The sequence below is a fragment of the Globicephala melas genome, chromosome 8 (assembly GCF_963455315.2).
Source record: "Globicephala melas chromosome 8, mGloMel1.2, whole genome shotgun sequence".
Classification (NCBI taxonomy): domain Eukaryota; kingdom Metazoa; phylum Chordata; class Mammalia; order Artiodactyla; family Delphinidae; genus Globicephala; species Globicephala melas.
Window position 1 is genome coordinate 98,703,742 of NC_083321.1, and position 14,808 is coordinate 98,718,549.

The 14,808-nt window shown below is 39.4% G+C and overlaps 1 protein-coding gene across 1 annotated transcript; it reads right to left on the bottom strand.

Moving 5' to 3' along the window:
- Positions 1-7,612: 7,612 nt before the first annotated feature.
- LOC115844814 (olfactory receptor 6M1-like) lies at positions 7,613-8,559 on the bottom strand. The gene is given in 2 exon segments (XM_030842298.1): positions 7,613-8,034; positions 8,037-8,559. Coding segments are annotated over 2 exon segments (945 nt in total).
- Positions 8,560-14,808: the final 6,249 nt, after the last annotated feature.

Consider the following 14,808-nt stretch of genomic DNA (forward strand, 5'->3'; position numbering starts at 1 on the left):
AAAACTAAAAATAGAATTACCATATGACCCAGCAATCCCACTACTGGGCGTATACCCCAAGGACACCATAATTCAAAAAGACACATGCACCCCAATGTTCATTGCAGCACTGTTTACAATAGCCAGGTCATGGAAGCATCCTAAATGCCCATCGACAGACGAATGGATAAAGAAGATGTGGTACATATATACAATGGAATATTACTCAGCCATAAAAAGGAATGAAATTGGGTCCTTTGTAGAGACGTGGATGGATCTAGAGACTGTCATACAGAGTGAAGTAAGTCAGAAAGAGAAAAACAAATATCGTATATTAATGCATATATGTGGAACTAGAAAATGGTACAGATGAACCAGTATGCAGGGCAGAAATAGAGACACAGATGTAGAGAACAAACGTATGGACACCAAGGGCGGGAAGTGGCGGGAGTGGTGGTGGTGGGATGAATTGGGAGATTGGGATTGACGTGTATACACTGATGTGTATAAAATGGATGACTAATAAGAACCTGCTGTATAAAAAAATAAAATTAAATTAAAGAAAAAAGCATTTAAAGATTAAGAAAAGAAGAAACATGGAAAAAAATCCAAGGGAAACTCCCCAGGGAAAGAAGGATCATTTGTGCCTAAAACCTAGAGCCCCAGGCCGGCAATAAGAACTTCATGCCCCTTTTCCTTATACCAGTAATGTCTTAATGTGGGAATTATAGTTGGTGAAGGGCACTGTCTTCAGTGGTAGGAGACCACAGGCTTCTCTTAACTGCACCAGCCATATATAGACAGGAATCCTAGGATTCTTAAACTCAAAAATTTTAACTCGTTCACTTATCAAATCCAAAGCACCAGAATACCTAGGCCCTGATAGGTCTTGAATTTGAAATATGATAGACTACAGTGTGAGCAGTGACCCCTATATTGTGCAATACAGTGAACTTGTTAATTATTCCTCCTGTGACTGGAGGGGAGGGTAAAAGTGAAAGGGAGGGTGGCATGTGTGTTTCTTGCACTCCCCCTTGTGGTTGGAGTGTGTTACTAACAAAACTTAACTTTCAAATTTAACCCAAGAGGATCAAGGACTTCCTTACAGTATTTAACTATGAAAACAAGCAAGGAAACAAACAAAAAAAGGGATTAGGTATTTAAAAGGCAGAGCATAAAATTTCTAGCAGTAAGGCTAAACCCGGTAAGTCACTAGATTAAGAGAACGGATTTTCAGTTTGCCACTAAGATGAATTTATAATCAAATCTCTTTTATTTTCCTCTATTTAATTGTGTAGGGGAGCAAAATCTGCCACCCCAAAATGTGTCTCTTTGGCATGAGGATTATTTTAGACTGATGATGTTAAGAAATAGAAGACTTAAGAAATGTTTCTTTTTACCTCCCCCTTAGCTGCCCAAAGAATTTAGACAAAGGGCCTATTCCCAGAATCGAGCTACCACAAGAGATATCTGCAAACAATATAGGCTAGGTGTGATGGGAAACTTGGCAGGGATCAGAGTCCACTCTGGGTCCCATTATCTCTGCCAGGCTCAGCAAACATTTGTTTTTCCACATCTATGTGAATTACTTTCCTCTCCTTTGAAGTCCCAAACCACTACCCTCAACATCCTCTTTTGTCTTTAGCTGAAGATGGTTTTTAATGTGAGGGCTTTGGCCTTTTGGCAAGTTACTCAGTTTTCCTGGGTGTCTCCCATGTATATATGTTATTAAAATTTTGTTTGATTTTCTCCTATTAATCTGTCTCATGTCAATTTGTTTCTTAGACCAGCCAGAAGAACCTAGAAGGGCACAGGAAAATCTCTTCCTCCCTGACAATTGATTATACTAAAACATTAGGGGTTACATTTATAAATATGACAGTATCCAGAAAACATTTCTAATACATGGTAACCACTTTCAAACTTTGAAGGCATTCTTGAACATCCCATTTCCAAAAATTGTAATATTTCTTATTTTTCTTTGTCTCATGCTTTGTGTGGACAAGCATGTACACACTGCCCTGGATATTTCCTTTCATGAATTCCCCCCTGGTTATGTATAACAATATCCTGCCTCTTTGTATGCCTTGAAAATTTTGTTTGACTGCTGGATGTTGTGTATTTTACAGTGTCATGGATTTGGTTGTATTCTTTTAGGGTGTGACAGACTTTGTTCCCTGAGGCACTTAAGTTACTTGTGGACCAGGTTGATACTTTCAAGTATTATTTTAAAATGGTTTTTAAGAAAAAGCTAGCTTGCTTTTGCAATAACGATAATTTATCCCCCTTACTCTTACATTACTCTTTTTTTTTTTTTATTTTTTTATTTTTTGCGGGCCTCTCACTGTCGTGGCCTCTCCCGTTGCGGAGCACAGGCTCCGGACGCGCAGGCTCAGCGGCCATGGCTCACGGGCCCAGCCGCTCCGCGGCACGTGGGATCCTCCCGGACCGGGGCACGAACCCGCGTCCCCTGCATCAGCAGGCGGACTCTCAACCACTGCGCCACCAGGGAAGCCCTACATTACTCTTAATAATGCCACATTTATTAAAAGGTCTTTCCAGTCTGGCTGGTGGGAACAAAAACTGTTTCCATCCCTATGAGATCACTGAGAATTATTTGGCTTTCTGATTTCTTGTGGATTCATTCACACCTTCAGGTAAAAATTTTTTTCAGTGTGCTTAGATCTATATTCAGACAAAATCTTAAGGGGACCCCTTTGCATATCTCCAGAGTTACCTTTCTATGCAACTCTCCCATCTCTGGTCCCCTTCCCTGGAAACGCAAGTCACCTGGTCTCCCTGAACTCTGATCTCTGCTCAATTCAGAGACACTGCCAGCCTCTGTTTGAATGCTCCCTCCCTGTGCTGCAGCCTAGAAACAGCATTCAGCTTGCAAGTTCAGGCAATTGTAAAGCTCACTTTGTCTCCCTTCTCTCAATGATTACAATTCTGCACTGCTTGTTGTCCAATGTCTGAAAACTGTTACTTTATGTACTTTTGTCATTTTCTAGTAGCTTAAGTCAAAAGGTTAAATAAAATCTCTGCTACCCCATCATGGTCAAAATCAAGAGTATTAATTCCTTTAGTTTTAGAATGTATCATTCACAGTATTTTCTTATATATCATTAAAAAAATCAAATTAAAATATGAATTACTTAGGGGTAGAGTTCATGTCCTGTTTATCTTTGTATCTTCAGAACCTCCCACAGAATTTTACACAGGGTCCTAAAAATGACAGCTAATACTTATTCAGTGATGCACTGATATAGTGCTTTTAAGTTTATCATACAATAACCCTAAAGTTTAGAAATTACTATGAGAATTCATTTTATAGATAAGGCAACTGAGGTACGGAGAGATTATCTTTCCCACCATCATACTGGCAGTAAACGTCAGAATGAAGATATAAATTCAGAGCCTGTGCCATACTGATTCAGTAAGTGTACTCAACACATTTTTTATGAATAAATACCTTACCGAACAATGAGTTATGAGGAAAAATGATCTTCATGTACACAATGGTAATTAAACCATATAAACTAAAGCTTTTTATTTTCAAGAACCGGAAAAAGCCAGAGATCACAAACAATAAGTACCTATAATAAGAATAAGGTTCATTTTCATAATGATGATCATATTAATAATACTGTGTGTTATATGATTTAAAAAATCAGAAAGTACAATGTAAGGCAAGTTTCCTGGCGATACTTAATCAAGGCTTTTTGTGAGCAACAGAAATGATATATGTGTCTCAATAACTGATTACCCGCCTGGCTCTCCATAAGCCCATGGTTCTCTAGTGTTTGCTTGCTTTTATAGCATCTGGAAACCTTGTTAGAACACAGATTGGTGGGCTTCACCCCTGGTGTTTCAGATACAGCAGGCCTGGGATGTGCCCAGGAATTTTATTTATGCCAGATTATGAGAATCAGTGTACTAAGTAACTGAATTATTTGGTTTGTCCCTATTTCAGATATTTCTTTTCAAAAAAATATATAGTTTTAAAAAAATTTTTATTGGAGTGTAGTTGATTTACAATGTTGTGTTAGTTTCTGCTGTACAGCAAAGTGCATCAGTTATACATATACATATATCCACTCTCTTTTTAGATTCTTTTCCCATATAGGCCATTACAGAGCACTGAGTACGATTCCCTGTGCTATACAGGAGGTTCTTATTAGTTATCTATTTCATATATAGTAATGTGTATATGTCAATCCCAATCTCCCAATTTATCCCTCCCCGCCCCTTATCCCCTGGTAACCATGAGTTTGTTTTCTACATCTGTGACTCTAGTTCTGTTTTGTAAATTAGTTCATTTGTAACCCCTTTTTGTAGATTCCACATATAAGTGATATCATATGATATCTGTCTTTCTGTGTGTGACTTACTTCGCTCAGGATGACTTCCATGTTGCTGCAAATGGCATTGTTATTTTTTTATGCCTAAGTAATATTCCATTGTATATATGTACGACCTCTTCTTTATACATTCCTCTGCTAATGGACATTTAGGTGGCTTCCATGTCCTGGCTATTGTAGATAGTGCTGCAATGAATATAAATTTAGTCTTTAACTTCAAACTTAAGAAAGAAATTCATTGGGGTCTTCCCTGGTGGTCCAGTGGTAAAGAATCCACCCTCCCATGCCAGGGATGCGGGTTTGAACCCTGGTCAGGGAACTAAGATCCCGCGTGCCACAATTACAGAGCTCACGCGCCTCAACGAGAGAGCCCATGTGCCTCAAACTACAGAGTCCATGTGCTCTGGAGCCCACCCGCACAGCACAACTAGAGGGAGAAAACCCGCACGCCACAACTAGAGAGAAGCCCACGTTCCGCAACAAAGACACGACACAGCCAAAAAATAAATTAAATAAATAAAGGAAAGGAATTCATTGAAAGAAATCAAAATACTATGGGTAAATCATGTATATTTCTTACAGGAAGTCAATATTTATTGCTGATATGTGGCTGTGTTTAAGTACCAATTCCTCAGCAATATGGGCTTGGTATAGTCCAATGTTTTGGTTTTTAGTTCTGATACCGACAAGGGTTCTTGCCTTCCCCAATCAATAGAAACTGATAAGAGGCCAGACAAGAAATTCAGGCAAGGCTTTACTGGGGGCCCTGCTGCAGCAGGAGGGAGTGAGAACAAGTAACAGGTTCCCTTGCTCGCTCCCTGGAGTGGGGGGGTGGTGAGCTTGCTCCTTATATGGGGTGAGGGTAGGGGTGGGTCCAGGGGTCGGGCCAGAGGGGTGGCTTAGGTGTTCTGCCCACCTCTTAGGTGGTGGTAAGTGCAGGGGGCATGTGCAGTATCCTGCTTTTGCTCTGGACACCCTGTTTCTGCTCCCTGTCTGCTCCCGGCTCTTCAGAGTGGCAGCTGGATTTTCTTTTTTGGCCTTTTTGTATCTTGTTGTCCATAATTTGCCCCAACTGCATGTGCACTCAGTTATTTTTAGTCCCTTACAGCTTCTTTGTATTTTGTTGCTCTAGGAGAAGAGGAGATGTTAGTCCAGGTGCAAGCATGGCAGCAAAGGGTCTCAGGTCTGAGGTCCCAGCCTGTCTCAGTTCTAGTGCAGTGTGCAGATGAATCCGGTTCCCCGTTTTGGTGCTCACACTGGTCCTTGGAATCTGGCAGCAGAGGTTCTCAGATGACCTGTGCTCTCCATGGCTGATTGCTGCAGCACGAGGGCTTGCTTCCCTCACTCTTAAGCACACCTTGGGGTCTTTGTTCTACTTTGACGTAACCATCTTTTCCCAGATATCCTCCACATGGCTCACACTCTCATCTTCAAATCCTTATTCAAAAGTCAACTTCTCAGAGAAGGCTTTCTTAACCACCTCATTTAAAATGGAAACTCCACCCCCCAAACTCCTTATTCCCTTTCCCTGCTTTCTATTTCTCCATAAATTGGTCACCATGTAACCTTTTATATGATTTCCGTCTATATTTTACTTACTGCATGTCTCTCCCTACTATAATTTTAAACCCACTGGGGGCAGAGATTTTGTCTGTTCTGTTTACTGGTACATTGTAGGCACTCAAGCAATATTTGGTGAATGGATGAATAAATGAATAATTTCCTTTGGCCTGTGTACATTAACAAATTAAATTACTCACTGATGGACTTAGTTCATTTACTCAATCTGCACACATTATTAAAGTTATACTTTTCTTTGGTCATTTTCTACCTGAAGTTAGGGGCTAAGTATCTTCTTTAGGTTCACTTTGGGCCATTCATCAAAAGGCACTGTGACAATTTTCACCTTGGTGTTACCTGGCATGGTTCCACTTCTGGATTCATTCATTACTACTTATCAGTATTTTTACAAATTTCTGCCAACAACAATCTTTCCTCTAATGTTCTTGCTGTCATCACCTTTGACCATCTCAGGTAACCCATCACATGGGTCATTTCCTGCTCTCTCATCCACTACTGTCCTCCTCCAATCAATATTTTAAATAAGGAAACACACTTCCTATTAGTAAATAACCTTTTCTAACCCACGTTTCCTTCATATTATAATACTGCTTAGCTTCTCAGCCAGCCTTCTGGAAAGTCTTGTCTGTATTTAAATTCTCCATTACTTCGTATCTACACTCTATGCTGCATCTGTTTCTTAATATCTACAACATATTTTGGCTTTTATCCCTAAATTCTATCGAACTTTTACCAGAGTTATTCATGATCTGCTGCTACTAAATGCAACAGATACTTTTAATTCTTTATCACGCTACTTGTATTATTTTCCCCCTTGTTTTTCATCCTATTTCATGATCTCATACTCTGAGTTTTCTTCTCATTGGTCACCCATCCTTAATCTAATTTTTTATCCTCCTGGTTATCTCAGCCACTTCTATGGCTTTAATTATCATTAATATATTTGATGATTTCCTATAGTTCTAGGTTATATCTCTTTCCTCAGCTTCAAATAATAACCCAACTGACAACTTACAACTGGATGTCCTACAGGAACTTCCAATTCAATAGGTCCACCACTCACCTCCCTTCTTATGTTCCTTATCGCATTGACTATCTCCACTTCTCACTTAGGTTTATAACCAGAGGCTTGATATCATCCTGAGTCTCACCTCTTTTTCACTCACTCCTCACTTCGGTTTATAACCAGAGGCTTGATATCATTCTGAGTCTCACCTCTTTTTCCCTCACTCCTCACTTCGTATTTATCTGATCTGGTTAATAGAGGTGAGAACCGAGTCTCCTGAAATATTCAAGAGTGCCTAACATGAAGTTAACATTCTCTAACTCAACATGTCTTACTACAAGTAGTGATACTTTATTATTTCATTGGTAGATTAGAGACATTGAGGCTCAGATCAGTTCTGACATGGTCAAAGTCACCTGGAAAATAAACTAAGTTAGTCAAGACTAGATTTGAAGGCCTCTGAATCCCAGTCAGGTAACTTTTCATGATCTTAAGCTATGAATATACCAGAAGGTACATGGATTAAATTTTTTCCAGATATAAGCAGAATTTTCTTTCTGCTCGGTGTGGGCATTGCTCATCCTGCAGACATAGTCTCAGGTTTCTGACATGCCAGCATGGCACTATACTTATGCAGAATGAATGGGCTGAAGATAAACATTGTATGATACACTCAGTGTTCATGTCAGGTTTTCCTTAGTACCAGGGACATGATTCTGTTCATTGCCTCTCTCAACACTTCTTTCACTTTTTCATTCCTCAAGCTATAAATAAAAGGGTTCAGAAGAGGGGTCACTACGGTAATGAGGACAGTGGCTACCTTGTCAAAATCCAGGGAGTGGTTCTGATTGAGTCTCACATACACAAAGATGTTGCTCCCATAAGCAATGGAAATGATGGTGATGTGGGAAGCACAGGTGGAAAAAGCTTTTTGACGGCCTTGGGCTGAGGGGATGTGCAGGATGGTAGAAATGATGTAGACGTAGGATCCAGTAGTGAATGCCAGGGAACTCAGGATGACAAGGGCAGATAGGAGAAAGTTTACCTTCTCAGTGAGATGAGTATCTATACAGGCCACCTGTAGAAGAGGGGCAACGTCACAGAAAAATGATTAATTTCTTTGCTACAGTAGAGTAGCCTTGTCACTACTATGGTTGGTACCAACACGGGTAGGAAGGCTCCCAACCAACAGCCCAGAATCATCAGGAGGCAAGCCCTGCTGTTCATGATGATGGTGTAACGCAGCGGGTTACAGATGGCCCCGTAGCAGTCAAAGGACATCACTGCCAAGAGGATAAACTCCACGGTTCCCAGAAAGAAGGAGAAATATGTTTGGGTAATGCAGCCAGCAAAGGACATGTTTTTCTTCTCTCCTAGGAGGCAGGCTAGCAACTTTGGGGTAACGACAGTGGTGTACAAAATATCCAGAAAGGACAAATTACTGAGGGAAAAGTACATTGGGGTTTGTAGGCGATTATCAGTCCATATTAGGGAGATGATGATAATGTTTTCCATTGCTGTTAGTGTGTAAGCCAACAAGAGAGCCACAAAGAGGGATATTCGAAGCTCCAGGAGGGCTGGGAAGGCAGTCAGGGTGAACTCAGTCACTGTGAGGCAATTCCCCACAGCCATTGTTACATGTCAACAATAGGTCTCCCTGAAGAAACAAGAAAAAGGAAATCAGCCTCGAAGGTAGTTTTTTGTTGTTGTTGTTGTTTTGTTTTTTGTTTGTTTGTTTTTGGCCATGCTATGTGGCTTGTGGAATCTTAGTTCCCAGACCACATACTGAACCTGGGCCCCTGGCAGTGGAAGCGCGGAGTCCTAACCACTGGACCTCTAGGCAATTCCCTAGAAGGTAGTTTTATAAATATCTGTTGAAAATGTATTGTGGAGAGTGTCTTATATTGGGAAATGACTCGAGGGATATATTCCTTGATCTGAAAGTCATTATGGTGCAAACTTGGGAAAGTCAAAATACTATTTAGACACACATTTTTCTATAAAATTAAGAGATAAGACTGGATCAAAAAAAAACTCTAAGATTTCTCCTCATTAAAATGCAATTTCTGGGACTTCCCTGGTGACACAGCGGTTGGGAATCTGCCTGCCAACACAAGGGACCTGGGTTTGAGCCATGGCCCGGGAAGATCCCACATGCTGCCGAGTGACTAACTCCTTGCTCCACAACTACTGAGCCTGTGCTCTAGAACCCGTGAGCCACAACTACAGAGCCCGCATGCCACAACTACTGAAGCCCGCAAACCTACAGCCTTTGCTCCACAACAAGAGAAGCCACCGCAATGAGAAGCCCGAGCACCACAACGAAGAGTAGCCGCCACTCGCCACAACTAGAGAAAGCCTGTGCGCATCAATGAAGACCCAACACAGACAAAAATAAATAAATAAATAAATTTATTTATTTTTAAAAAATAAAATAAATAAAATGCAATTTCTGCTCTTTTCAACCTGTCCAGCTTTACTTTCCTAGCTAAATATGTGCTAAAGTACTGACTCATACTTTATCTAGAACTTCTATCATTCTGAAGTTTACAGTCACTGAGAGGGAAACCCTTTAAAATACTTTCTAGCCTTTCCTATAACAAGTTTTCTTTCACTGTGGCGGTTGACATTGGTGACCTGCCATTAGTAAGAGGTAAAGGTTGATTTCTTTTTTCCAATATTTGCTGATCACCAGAGTCTCCCAATTTTTAAAGTCTTTTCCTAGCAGGCAAAGATCTATGGAAATAGACCAGGAATGTCGAAAAGGAACAACGGCTCATGGTTCCTATTAATCACTTTAGATGATACATCAAAAGGAAATCATGAGTATCCTGTTATCAGGTTAGGTCCTGTGTCCAAATCCTACTTCCTGCATGTTCCATGAAGTACGTAATATGTACATTGTATATCTGGCTGATTATTTAAGAGGACATTATACGATGTAATAAAATTCACAAATTACACACAGAAAGGTAAAGTAGAGGTAATTCATCTTACTTTATTTACTTGATCAGTTGAAATCATAAAACTGTACATCGGGGCTTCCCTGGTGGTGCAGTGGTTGAGAGTCCGCCTGCCGATGCAGGGGACATGGCTTCGTGCCCCGGTCCGGGAAGACCCCACATAGAACAGAGCGGCTGGGCCCGTGAGCCATGGCCGCTGAGCCTGCGCGTCCGGAGCCTGTGCTCCGCAACGGGAGAGGCCACAACAGTGAGAGGCCCGCGTACCGCAAAAAAAAAAAAAAACACCAAAACTGTACATCAACATCACCCAAGTTGTACTTTCACCTACTATCTGAGACATGGTTCTTTTGCATAGATTTCCCCATTTCAGGTTAAAACTACCCATTCTTGAACTCTGACCTCAGTGCTTTCTCTGTCTAGATTTCACTTAGCTCCTTAATAAATAAGTTACAGCTAATCCCCTCATTTCCCTTCTCCCACCTCCTCTCTGACCCCTTCAAGATAAAAAGTTTGCCTTCTTATTTCACTTTTTATTTGAAGTTTTTCCTATTACAAAAACACATTTTTCAGTGCAAAAAATTAGAAAATGCAAATAGAAAAAATTTATAATCTGTAGTTAAACTAGTTAGAGATACAGGACAACAGTTTGGTGTATATGTTTCCAGGCTGTTTCAAAGTACTCATTACATACATATGTACCTAGAATAAATTACTAACATATTATTTTGTAAGCAGCTTTTTCCTTCTTTTTTATAATAATCATCTTTCCACGTCAATAGCCACAAATCTACACAATCATTTCTTAAAAACAACTTTTCGAGGCATAGTTGATATACGAGGAACTGCACATCTTTAAAGTGCACCATTTGATGAGGCTGGACGCATGCAAATACCCAGGAGATCATCATCGCAATCACGCTCACAGACACACCTAACACCTCCCAGAGCTTCCTTTACACAATCATTGTGAAGAGTCATATAGTTCAGTTGTATGGATGGGACTGTGATGTATTCAGCCAGTTGCTTAGTGTTGGTAATTTAGATGATCAACATTTCTTGCTTATACAGATAATGCTCAAATAAATATTCTTGCACATATGTCTTTGTGCAGCTATCTTACTATTCCTTAGAATACTCTTATTTCCAATAGCATATTTGTTCTCACTATTTCTATCATCATATAAAAATACAAGAAAGGTTTTGCCCTACTAGAGCCTCTGATAATGCAAAATCACTTACAGATTGCTTTCATGGGTTCTTTTTCTGAGGTAATAAATAGCTCCACATCATACCTAAAGCCGGGTAGCTGATGGCTTTAACAAGACTAAGCTGATGTGCTTTTCTTAAAGTCTCCTTTTATGTTCTGAACTTCAATTTTCTTGTCTGAAAAATTAGAATGTTGGATTACACCTTTGAAAGGTCCATTCATTGTCTTGGAGTCCTGCTACCAGTTACTTTTCCAACATTCTTCCCCACCTCAAATATTCTAACTTCTTTTATTCTAGTGAACAGCCTCCCAAATGATTCTGTAAATGACTCCACAGAAATGGCTGCTCATGACTATGTATACAAATGTAATAGCAGATGAAATCTCATATGAACTTTCTGTGAGAGGCTTTCTGATGCCATTTTTGTGTGTATTTTATATCACTATTTCCACGAGGTCATTCAACTGGCAAATGATATTTCACATGTTAAGATTCAAGTATTAACTAATGTGAGAAGTTAGAAAAACTGAGTTCCAGTCCCAGTTTATATCACTTTCATCTTCATTATATTAAAGTCTTCAACCGAGTCATAGTTTCTTCATCTGAGAAATGAGGGTAATTATAACATTCAAAATGAGCTGCTGTGAGGTTTAAATTAAATCATGTGTGTGACAATATTTAATAGATTCTTGTTAAAAAAATATGGTTCCATTCAGAAAAGACTGGGATGGACTTAAAGAAGATGAACACTTAGAGCTACTTGTTTCTTATCTGAGTAAATATCAATAAATTATGAAAAGTTTAATTTGTAACTGAGGGATATTTTTAATGCATACTTAATCTGAATGCCCCCAGGTTGACATCTGACCCCACTAAGTATATTGACAGATCAGAGAGACTATACACAGAGAAATAAATTTAACAAAAGTGATATATTAGTAAACAAAACATATGTGAAAGTGTATACTTACATCTTGGCAGCTGAACAGATGATTTAAAATTCTCCTAACATGTTTTTAACGTGCAGACACAGTAAGAGGCTCAAACTTTGATTATTCTGTGTGCATGAATTAATTCTAAGCATTGTACATTGAAAAAAATTTTGGGCCATTTCTATTGCTATTTCTAGCTCATAGAAATACCTCTCAAAGATAAAATAAACCTTACTAGGTCACTGAACTATCTCACCCTAATGTGAGTCCTTCTGATTAGTATTCTCGCCACATACCCACCCAGCCATTGCTTGGATGACTCCAGTGATTGGGAAATGACTATTCTGCTTTTGCACTGGCTAAATAAAAAGCTCTTATTTGGAGTGGAAAACTCTGTCTTTGTAACTTCCAAATACACATTCATGCACTTTCCTTAGGGACCAAATACTGACCTTTTCCATCCCAACAGCCGTCAAACACCTCTATGATCTGGAAATCCTCTTTGTCCCACAACATCCCAGTGATTTCAGCACAGCTCAAATTCCAGTCTGTTTCTGCAGATAGAGAATGTGGTAGTTGTGTTAAGTGGCTTGACAACGTTGCAGGACTAAATCAGTCAAAGCTGTATTAGAGTAGATCATCTTGAACTCCACTTAAGAAATTCATCCGAGAAAAAAACATTGATTCTCAATTCTCAAGTATTTTTCCCCATGCAAGAAGGCTATGTTTTGTCTCTTTGGTTAATTAAGTATTTAGTAATTCGGCTATTTTAGATATAGAACTTCATACAATTAACTCATCTAGACGTGTCTGAGGCAGAATCATTTGAGCATCCTCACCAAGGGATGGCCAGTGAAGGGTGCTCAGTACAGTTTTTGGTATTTCATTCCACCTTCATGGTTACTAGAATATTAATCTTTCCATTGGAGCTTTACCAAATGGTCTTGAATGCTCTACCATCACCAGATTAAAGATGACTTGAATTAAAAAAGAAAAAAGTTATCCCTTTCCATTTCTCTATAAAGCTTCCTTTTTTTTATGATTCTTTCCTCAGTGGATGAACTATATTTTTTGCATAGGCTTATTTGCCTTAGAGATTTAGAGGGGAACAGCTCTTGGGAATATGGGTCAAACGAAGTTAATTAATATTGTTATAAAAGAATGTTGGTTTTGAACTACCTAATCACAATTACAAAGTTTTAGAAGGTGTAATAGACCTGTTAGGGGCTCCTTGGGGGATTTCCTCAGGTATTTTGCTTTATCCATTTTTTTTTTTTTTTGCGTTAGGCGGGCCTCTCACTGCTGTGGCCTCTCCCGTTGCAGAGCACAGGCTCCGGACGTGCAGGCTCAGTGGCCATGGCTCACGGGCCCAGCCGCTCCGCGGCATGTGGGATCTTCCCAGACCAGGGCACGAACCCGTGTCCCCTGCATCGGCAGGCGGACTCTCAACCACTGCGCCACCAGGGAAGCCCTGCTTTATCCATTAAAGGAAAAAGAATACTTAAAAAAATCAACAAGCTAAAAACAGAAAACTTTTCATCCCACTTAAGTTATTGATACAACAGGAAATATTCTCCAACAATGAATATTCTAGAGTTTCAGATAACATGTAGTACCTCTGTCTGTACCAGCATAGATTTAACAAAAAACTTCCAGGTGAAAATACAGCCATAGTAAATTCCATTATGTTTCTCATCCCTGTCCTGTCCTTGTTCAGAAACATAAGCCCTTATACTGAACTCAGCCCAGTTCAACGGTTATTCCATCCTCCTGACTTATCTTTCACAGTCACAAGCTTGCTATAAACTTTAACTTCATTCTCTAATACGTACATATTTTTTAAATAAGAATTAAAAAAACATTCTCCTCCGAACTAGAAACGCTGTACCTTTCATCTTAACATAAATCTGACTTTTACTTGAGGACGCTGATTCCACTGAGTCTCTTTCAAGTGAGCATGCACCTCCTCCTTTCCCTGTCCCCAAGGGTGAGGGATGCATGACTGGAGGGACAGGCTCATTCTTATTTGCTGTTGAGGATGGTGTTATTTTGTTCCCAATTTGCACTCTCTTTTGGTTTTGGATAAAAATTCTCCAAGGCTTATGTTACACAATCTTGTTCGTTTTCCTTGGTTACGTCATTTAGTGCCCAGCTGAGTTTCAAGAAAGAAGTAAACAACTGCCGTAGAGCATAACATTAAGACAATGATGGGGGAGTTTTTACTGAATTTGAAAACATGAAAATCGCTGGAGATACATTTAATAAAGACTTTTTCAGTGGTTCATGGTCTCCTATTTCATCCTAAGAATTTCAATCACTATGGGAAACTTTATTATCTATATAAATAGAGTTATAAAAGACGCTAAAATTTGAATGTCTTAATCTTACTATCAATGAGTATCGCCTGCATTCCTCCATTTTTATAACTGGATTTTGCCATCACACTGAATTACTCAATCTCTGAAACCCCAAACTCCAAGATACCAATCTTGGACTATTATCTCCCAATTCTACAGTTCTTTGTTTCTGTACATTTACTCCATGGCCTCATCCAGCCACCAGCAGATGGATGACCCCATTTTCTCCTTATCAACCTTTCTGCCTAAAATATAAATAATATTAAAAAATATTTTTTTCCGTGTGAAAATATAAAAAATACGTATTTCTACAAGTATATATATTTCTACAAAGAGAGAGAGGAAACGAGATGGAGAGGGAGAAGGAGAGAGAGAGAGAGTGAGAGAGACAAAGAGACAGAGAGAGAGATACTGAGAATAA